The 9,471-nt window shown below is 52.3% G+C and overlaps 1 protein-coding gene across 1 annotated transcript in view; it reads left to right on the forward strand.

Moving 5' to 3' along the window:
* The window catches only part of Rela (RELA proto-oncogene, NF-kB subunit), a 10,443-nt gene extending 2,211 nt beyond the window's left edge, over positions 1-8,232 (forward strand). Inside the window, exons 5-11 of the mRNA XM_021152061.2 lie at positions 292-383; positions 737-868; positions 1,603-1,707; positions 1,911-2,123; positions 5,491-5,571; positions 5,679-5,753; positions 6,966-8,232. Of these exons, the coding sequence (XP_021007720.1) occupies positions 292-383; positions 737-868; positions 1,603-1,707; positions 1,911-2,123; positions 5,491-5,571; positions 5,679-5,753; positions 6,966-7,582 (1,315 nt within the window). The 3' untranslated portion in view covers positions 7,583-8,232. The remainder of the gene's footprint in view (positions 1-291; positions 384-736; positions 869-1,602; positions 1,708-1,910; positions 2,124-5,490; positions 5,572-5,678; positions 5,754-6,965) is intronic.
* Positions 8,233-9,471: the final 1,239 nt, after the last annotated feature.

A 9,471-nucleotide genomic window follows, 5' to 3' on the forward strand; every position in this document is an offset into this window, starting at 1 on the left:
AGAAAGAGGAGAAAGAAGAAAAAAAAAAAAAAAAAAAAGAAAAGAAAAAAGAAAGAATGAAAGCACGGTGCCCTTGGAAGGGGAATATGTTACGTTTCCTGTGCTTAGGGCTGGGAAAGGAAGCCCCTGTGGCTGAGGTAGGACGCTGGCTTGGAGGCCTGCGTGGGCCAGCTCCCTCAGAGACTTGCCAGTGGGTAAGGAGTGGGAAGCCTAGACATACCTGAGAGCTGTGGAGTGGGGAGGCAAGAAGGGGCTCTGCTGGAGACAGAAAACTAATACCTGAGGCCTCAGCTTCCAGAACCTGGGGATCCAGTGTGTGAAGAAGCGAGACCTGGAGCAAGCCATTAGCCAGCGAATCCAGACCAACAATAACCCCTTTCACGGTAGGAGCAAGGGGCAAAGACATAGACCTGCGTGTAGTGCAAGTATCTCTGTCACCTTCCCTGGGCCTCTGCCGCTCATCTCCCTCCATGGCCAACCCAGCAGCAGGAGTGGAACCTTGCTGCCAGCTTGGCACACACTCACACTCTGCCGTTGAGAGTCAGGCCTAGAGAGGGCTCCTGGAGAGCCGTGATGGATCTAGGGTCTTCCTCCCATTAGACTTCTGTTTTACATCTCCTCAAATCACCCTCCTCTTCCCTCAGAGCTCCCTGGCCCGTCCCCCCCTCCCCCACCCCCAATGCCTTCCACCACAGTTTTTGGTTTTTGGTTTTTGTTGTTTTTTTGTTTTTGACAGTTCCCATAGAGGAGCAGCGCGGGGACTATGACTTGAATGCAGTGCGCCTCTGCTTCCAAGTGACAGTGCGGGACTCAGCAGGCAGGCCCCTCCTTCTGACCCCTGTCCTCTCACATCCGATTTTTGATAACCGTAAGTGGCTGGCTGCAGTAGGGATGAGGGCGGGCTTGGGAAGAGAATGGGGACCGGGTGGGTGAGGCCTGTGAGAAGAGCTCTGGCTTCCTTCAGTCATCCAGCGCCATCCAGCTGTGCTGCGGGGGGGGGGGGTGAGGGGGGTGGAGAAGACCCAGAGCTGCCCTGTGAGTGAAGCGGCCAGGATGCCCAGGAGCCTGGTGGGAAGTGACTCCTTCCCATATCTTGGGTTGGGAAGCTGGTCTGCCAAGAACTGTGCTCAGGACTTTAGGAAGCAAGCTCTCAGAGACCAGGTCATTCTAGACAGCAGGAATTCAGCGGTAGCAGCTCTCAGGAAGCTCTCAGATGACCTGGCTGACTTTGATGGATTGCAGTCTTTAGCAGCAGGGTAAATGAAAATCAAAGGGCTTCAGAGTCCTAAGAACCGGAACCCAGTACTAACTGGAAGTAAGGAGGGAAGTGAGGAGGGATGAACCGAAAGCTGAAACTGTGCCGCTAAGGTGGAGGGAGGCAGGTGTGGTCAGAGTGTGTCCTCTGGACTGGAGGATCTCTGGAGGACAGGGACATCTGGCCTTCAGTGTCCCTTCACCTAGAGCCATGCTACCAGTACTGCCGAGAGACTGATCAGGAATTGCCTGACAGAGAGAGCAGACAGCAGTGGTCAGCAGGCTGTGGGCTGGGCGTGGCGGGCGTTCGAGCTCCTGCAGGGGACCCTGAGTCCGCTGATGTTTCAGGGGCCCCCAACACTGCCGAGCTCAAGATCTGCCGAGTAAACCGGAACTCCGGGAGCTGCCTCGGTGGGGATGAGATCTTCTTGCTGTGTGACAAGGTGCAGAAAGGTACATGCTGGACTCTGCACGGAGAGGGGAGCGGTGCCGCTGAGCGGGGGTGATGAGTGCCAGCTACCTCAGTGGCTTCAGGGAAAAACATCAGGTGTTGAGGACAACAACCCATGGGGGGGGTCACCCATACTCACCCATGCTGCCTCTGTCTCCTGCTGGGGGTCACCCATACTCACCCATGCTGCCTCTGTCCCCTGCAGAAGACATTGAGGTGTATTTCACGGGACCAGGCTGGGAGGCACGAGGCTCCTTTTCTCAAGCTGATGTGCACCGGCAAGTGGCCATTGTGTTCCGGACTCCTCCGTACGCTGACCCCAGCCTACAGGCTCCTGTGCGAGTGTCCATGCAGCTGCGGCGGCCTTCTGATCGGGAGCTCAGCGAGCCCATGGAGTTCCAGTACTTGCCAGACACAGGTGTGACAGCCACCGCTGCGGAGGGCGGGCAGGACCAAAGCCACTGGGCCCCAGCTAGGAGAGAGATCAGGGCTGGATGTCTGAGGCCAGCACTAGGGTTTATATATGCTGTAGTTCATAGCATGTAATAATTCCTGTCAAAGGCAAGCCACATGGTGGTCACATAAGACTACACTGTCTAATGACAACGGGGTCTCTGTGTGTGTAAGTACACTTTAAGACATTTGTGTAATAAGCTGGGTGCTCCAGCAGCGTGTGGAATCTGAGAACTGGTGGCATGGCAGCTCTCGGTCGCTAATTGGTGAGTCAGCCTTGCTGAATCAAGGTGTTCTGGATTCAGTGAGAAGCTGGCCATGGTGACTGGCCCTTAGTCCCAGCACTCAGGAGGCAGAGGCAAGCAAATCTCTGTGAGTTTGAGACCAGCCTGGTCTACAGAACAAGTTCCTGGCAAGCCAGGGCTACATAGTGAGATCTTGTCTCAAATAAATACATAAGTAGATGGATAGTTGGATAGATGAGAGAGAGAGAGAGAGAGAGAGAGAGAAGGTAGTTGGAGCTGGAGAGGTGGCAGGCAGAGTGGTTAAGAGCACTTGCTGTTCTTCCCAGCACCCACATGGTGGCTCAGAACCATCTCTAAGTCTTATTTCCAGGGCATCTGACACTTCTGAACTCTACAGGCACCAGGCATGCACATTTTGCACATACACACAAGCAGGTACAACAGTCACACACAAAAATAAGCCTTGAAAAACAATCAGGTGGAGAGTGGTCCAGCTTTGCCCTCAACATGCTCATGAGCACATCTGCACACGCATGCACCTCCATGAACACACACACACCACACACGTATACACACACTATAATAAGAGATGTTCATACAATGACAGATTTGCTAAACAACATGTCTTAGGATGTGTCCCCGTTGTTAACATGTAGTTACAGTCAGAATCTACTTCTTTAACAGTGACACCCACCCACTCAGCTCTGTCGGCTAGATCTGCCCAGGGTGAGCACAAGCGAACGACTTGACTTTAATCTCTCAGCACTTTTCATGGGAAGACTTAACTCACCAGCAGTTAGAGGCAGTGCTACATCTGAGCCAGGGTCACTTGGCTCTGGACTTTTTGCCACCTTGTGTCTCTTGTCACTACCATATGACCCAGCTTCATTTTGCTCAAGGCTTAGTGCACAACCAAGGCCTGCCCCAGGTGCTGTACATAAGAAATCAAATTCGGCAGGAGCCGGAGGGATGGTTAAGAGCACCGGCGACCCTTCCAGTGGACCTAGGTTTAATTTTCAGCACCTACATGGCAACCTTGTATAACTCCAGTCCCAGGGCTTCCATGCGCAAGATGCACAGACATGCTGACAAAACACCATACGCATAAGCAAAGAAATGTTTTTGTTTGTTTGTTTGTTTGTTTGTTTAAAGATTTACTTATGTATGTGAGTACAATGTCACTGTCTTCAGATACACCCAAAGAGGGCATCATTACAGATCCCGTTACAGATGGTTGTGAGCCACCATGTGGTTGCTGAGACTTGAACTCAGGACCTCTGGAAGAGCAGCCAGTGTTCTTAACCACTGAGCCATCTCTGCAATCCTGTTTTTTTGTTTTAATGAGACAGATTCCCTCCTCTTCACAAGCTCAGTCAGGAGACAGATATGTAAATGATGTACCAAGTCAGAAAACGCTAGTGCAGAAAGCTGGCGGAGGTGGCGTTTACCTGGGAGGAACCGCAAGTGTATTTTTCATTCTAGTGGCCTAGTCCTGGGAGGACTATTATTAAGCTCAGGGACATGGTGGTGGAAACTGTCTTCAGACAGTGAGCAAGCCCAAAGGGTGGTCCTGTTAAGCTTAGCCACGCCTGAGGCTTCATTCTGAAAGCAGCAGGGACGCAGCTAAGACTTCTAAGCAGAGATTTGACGTGAGCAAACCTGGAAGCTCAGCCTGGCTTCTCTGAGTAGAGTGTTAGAGATGGAGAGGGGCAGGGCGTAGCTTAAGGAGGGCTTGCCTAGCATGTACGAGGCCTTGAATTCAGTCCCCAGTAACCCTCAAACCAGGTGTGGTGCTGACACTTGTAACCCAGCACTGGGGAGGTGACGACAGGAGGATGGGAAGTTGAGGGTCAGTCTCGGCTACATAGGGAGTTTGATGCTCTCCAAGGCTGAGGACCTCTGTTTAACCCACATCATCAAAGGAGACAGTTGACTCTCACACATTCTCTCTGACCTCTTGTTGCAACACACATGCACACATGAATGTTTGGGGGGCCTTGGGGGTTTTTGTTGTTTGTTTGTTTTGTTTTTCGAGACAGGATTTGTCTGTGCAGCCCTGGCCGTCGTAGACCTCACTTTGTATGCCAGGCTGGTCTTGAACTCAGAGATGCACCTGCCTCTGCCTCCTAAAAGGCATATACCACCACTGCTTGGCCATACACACACATAAATGTAGTAAATTAGGGTTTTTTTCTCCTGTAGGGGTGGGGTGGGGGAATTGAGACAACTTCACCAGCCAAAAGGGATCCTGGCACTTTTGTTGTGTTTTGTTTTTGAGACAAGGTTTCTCTGGATCCTGGTACTTTTTAAGGTCCCCTTTTGATGACTAAATCTCTGTGTGCTTACTCATCCCCAGTTGCTAGGAGGAAAGCCAGCACATAGTAGGTGCTTGGCAAGTGGTGTTGAGTTAGTATTGGAGGATTGAAAGAAAAAATGATGTTCAGAATTGTTCCAGGCTCCAGTTTGAGTGCCAGGACAGACAGGAGACACGGGGGAAAGAAGCAGTGCTCTGGTGTGAAATACTGCTTCACCTAGAAGGCGTGCAGCTGAGGTGGTCAAATAATTGTGAAGCTTCAAACTAAAGGAAGAAGCCTTACACTGAGCTGAGTCTGGAGCCTCCGGCCTGTGATGCTCTGCCCACAGCACTTCCCTCTCCACCTAGGTGGATGCTTCGGTGAGCAGCTCAGATGGCGTGCTCAGGCTCTCGTCCCCCAGAGCAGGGTCAAGACAACCAACAAGGCTGGCTGTGTGGCCCACACCTTAGTGACAACCCACAAGGCTGGCTGTGTGGCCCACACCTTAGTTACAGCACTTCGGAGGAAGGGCAGCGAATCTCAGTGGGTTTGAAGTCAGCCTGGTCTGGTCTACATGGTTCCAGGACAGCCAGGACTGTATAGTGAGACAATCTCAAAAAACCAGGGAGGAAGAAGATTCAGCCAACAGACCCTTCTCTGAAGGTCACTCATCCCTTCTTAACTGGTTGGGAGACTAGGAGACTATAACTCCTCTACCCTCCGAGAGCCCATGGAAGGGAGAAGTGCAGCCGGGCTAAGGAGAGTAAATCTACCATCCATATTGCTTTCCCAGATGACCGCCACCGAATTGAAGAGAAGCGCAAAAGGACATATGAGACCTTCAAGAGTATCATGAAGAAGAGTCCTTTCAATGGTGAGATGAGGAAAGCCTGAGGGAGAGGAGTGGGCAGGCCGGCCAAGTCCTAGAGTCAGTGCAAGGACACCCGGGGTCTGAAAGCTGACTTAGCTTTTGCCCTGTAGGACCAACTGAACCCCGGCCTCCAACCCGGCGTATTGCTGTGCCTACCCGAAACTCAACTTCTGTCCCCAAGCCAGGTAAGGAAGTCCTTTTGTCATTCTAGAGTGAGGGTCTCGTTTGTTCAGACTGAAGTAGTAGCTCCTACAAGGGGACCAGGTTGGTCTCACCTGTAGAGTTCTGAAATCTGCTCTCTATGGGGCCTGGACTTCTCGGGGGAGGCCTGGGTCTCTGCCAGGACCATCCAGGGCTCTTGTCACAGACTGATGAACTCAAGGCTTTGCAAGTGGGGCACAGGAACTAGCCATTTCCTAACGTCGGAAGCCGTGCTCCTGTCAAACCCTGAGCCCTTTAGTCCCAGCTGCTCAAGAGAGTGTGGCAGGAGGGTCACAGATTCAAAGCCATCTTGGACTATAAGGTTATTAAGTTTAAGGTCAGTTTGAAGAACCCTGTCTCAGCTTTAAAAGTAAAAGCAGGGATAAGGTACAGCTCAGAGGTAGAGTGCGTGCCTAGCACCAGAGACCCTAGATTCAATATTTGGTACCAAGGGATTAAATAATCCCTGAGTTGGATACCTTGAGATACAGACATTGGAAATGTCTCTGCCCTCAGCTCTCCATTGAATTGAGAAAGAAGAAATCACCTCTAAAGTAATCAGTTGTGGGCTCAGAGAGATGGCTCAGTTAAAGGCACTTGGGTTCTATTCTCAGCAGCTGTCTCTAGCTACAGCACTGAGGCGATCCAGCTGCTCGCCAAGGGCGCTGCATGCATGCAGTGCACATACATAGAAGCAGGCAAAATGCACACAAATAAAAACATTTATTTAAAAATTAAGCTGGGCTGGGTGTGGTGGCGCACGCCTTTATTCCCAGCACTTGGGAGGCAGAGGCAGGCAGATTTCTGAGTTCGAGGCCAGCCTGGTCTACAGAGTGAGTTCCAAGACAGCCAGGGCTACACAGAGACCCTGTCTTGAAAAACCGGGAAAAAAAAATTAATAGGTTGTGGGTTCTGGTGCGTGGCTCACAAAAGTGACAGACTCCCACCACTGAGCCCGTGTTCCATGGTTCATCCTCTCAGCTGGCTTTGCAGCTGTAACATGGTGAGAGCTTTATGACCGCAGTAGTTAGGGAACACCTTACTGTGGCCCTTGGAAGTGGACCCTACAGGCCTGGTCAGATTTTGGTTCCCAGAAAGGTATTGATTCTAAGCACGGTAGAACTGGGTCAGGTGGTGGCAGAGGGGCCGTGTATGTCTCTCACTGTCTCTGAGCCTTTGTTTGTCTCTCTCTCCAGCCCCGCAGCCCTACACCTTCCCAGCATCCCTCAGCACCATCAACTTTGATGAGTTTTCCCCCATGCTGTTACCATCCGGGCAGATCTCAAACCAGGCCCTGGCCTTGGCACCGTCCTCTGCCCCAGTCCTTGCCCAGACCATGGTCCCTTCCTCAGCCATGGTACCTCTGGCTCAGCCCCCAGCTCCTGTCCCAGTTCTAACCCCGGGTCCTCCCCAGTCCCTGTCTGCACCTGTTCCAAAGAGCACCCAGGCTGGGGAAGGCACGCTGTCGGAAGCCCTGCTGCACCTGCAGTTTGATGCTGATGAAGACTTGGGGGCCTTGCTTGGCAACAGCACAGACCCAGGAGTGTTCACAGACCTGGCATCTGTGGACAATTCAGAGTTTCAACAGCTCCTGAACCAGGGCGTGTCCATGTCTCACTCCACAGCTGAGCCCATGCTCATGGAGTACCCTGAAGCTATAACGCGCCTGGTGACAGGGTCCCAGAGGCCCCCTGACCCAGCTCCCACACCCCTGGGGACCTCGGGGCTTCCCAATGGTCTCTCCGGAGATGAAGACTTCTCCTCCATTGCGGACATGGACTTCTCTGCTCTTTTGAGTCAGATCAGCTCCTAAGGTGCTGACAGTGACCCTGCTCAGAGCACCAGGTTTCAGGGCACTGAAGCCTTCCCGAAGCGTGTACAGATTCAGGGGAGTGTGCTCCCGCTGTCCCTGACTTGTTTGAGTGGCACGTTTTACTCTTTATCAGCAATATCACTTTCGGAGGTGCTTTCGCAGGAGCATTAACCTGCTGGAGCTGGGAGGACTCGGTGCGTCCCTGTGTTGATAGTCAGCTCCTGTTTCGGTAGGGAACACTGAGGTCCTGCTTCCATCTCCAGCTTCTAGCACTCTCCTAGAGAGGGACAGACTGGAGCCATGGCCTTAGGCCATATAGCCTTACTATCAAGTGTCTTCCTCCACACGGATTCCTGTACACCTTGATCCAAAGCAGTGCTCCCAAGAGCAGCTCCTATGTGGTGCTGCCTGACACCATGCTGAGCTGTGGCCAAGGGGAACAGGTGGGATGTTGCTGGCCGCCTTCAGAATCTGGGGGAGTTTGGTCTGAGACATCCCTGCTCCCCCTTTTCTCAAGTGCCTTAATAGCAGGGCAAACTGTAGAGTCAGGAGGGCAGGCTAGACGCTCAGCCACAAGACAGCCTTTACTGAAAAAGCTATTGGACTCTTGCTCTTTCTAGCTCTGAACTAATAAATGTCTTATCATGCTGGCCAGAGAGTAGCTGTCTTTCAGCAAACACTGAGCACACTCTGTTGCCCACTTCAGGTTGTCTGATGGTGAAAGAATTGACTGTGCACCGTCATCCAGGGGTCTGGGACCGGAGGATGCCTCCTGCAAACTCTTGATTCCTATTGGCAAATGTTACAGCAACTAGGACAGGGCTTCCACTGCAAAAGGTCCAATAGGGGTGGAGTTCCTTCACATAATGTAGATCCCTCTTGCTCCAGGAATTAGGTCAGCAGAGACATGGAAGAGCCTGGTGGGGAGGGGATGGTGGGGCCGTCCTGGAAGTGATGAAGAACTCTGCACAGCCGTGGCCAGGTTTTACCATTAGCTCAGGCTGAAACAAAACAGCCATTTTGCATCCCTAGTGATCCAGGTCATCTTGAGCTTCCTGGGTTTGAGAACAGCCTGGTGCCACACTGTCTTATAACAGCTGTGCACATCCCGACAGCCTGGGGTGCTGGTGCATGCCTTTGATCCCAGCCCTCCAGAGGCAAAGGCAGGAAGAGTGAGTTCAAGGCCAGCGGTCTACTCCGGGAGACCTTGTCTCAGAAAACAAAATAACAAAAACCCATCTGCCCTAGGACTTTTGATATTATGTACCAGGAGGATACCTAAAACCTTTGCCCAGCCTTGGAAACCTAAACAAAGGCCAGGCGTAGCTCTTGTGCTAAAGCTGGACATACTTCCGGTTTTGTCTTGCACAAGCCTAGCAGCTAAAGGGGGCAGTCTTCTCGGGTGCGCATGCGCCCGCCCTGGGCGCACTCAGCACGGGGAGGCACAGCAACGCGGTGGGGAAACCCCTATGCTGAGAGATCTGTAAGTGTGTATAGTGAGCGAGCTGCAATAGTTCCAGACCCTTGGGAATAGGTCCTTGTGCAGAGCCTGATAGATTGTCCCTGCAGGAGAAGATGCGGTCGAGCTGCAAATGTTGGGGAAATGGAAGAAGGTCTAACACAAACACTAGGTGCACATGCTTAGCGGGAGGGCGCAGAGGCAGGCCGGAAGCAAGGGTGTATAAAACCTAAGGACCCAGCTAAACTCAGTTCCAGATGGGGCGGAGCCCATCTGACCTTGCCTGTTTTGGAATCAGATCCAGGCGACCTTGCCCTCAAGCCGGGGCTGGGAGCCGGGACCCCTGCGAATGATAAGGCTTGAAGCTGAGGGCATCCTCTAGTGGTGCTTAGTTCAGATTCTCAGCCTCAGTTTAGGCAGTGCCTTGTTC

This window comes from Mus caroli, chromosome 19, assembly GCF_900094665.2.
Source record: "Mus caroli chromosome 19, CAROLI_EIJ_v1.1, whole genome shotgun sequence".
NCBI classification, from domain to species: Eukaryota; Metazoa; Chordata; class Mammalia; order Rodentia; family Muridae; genus Mus; species Mus caroli.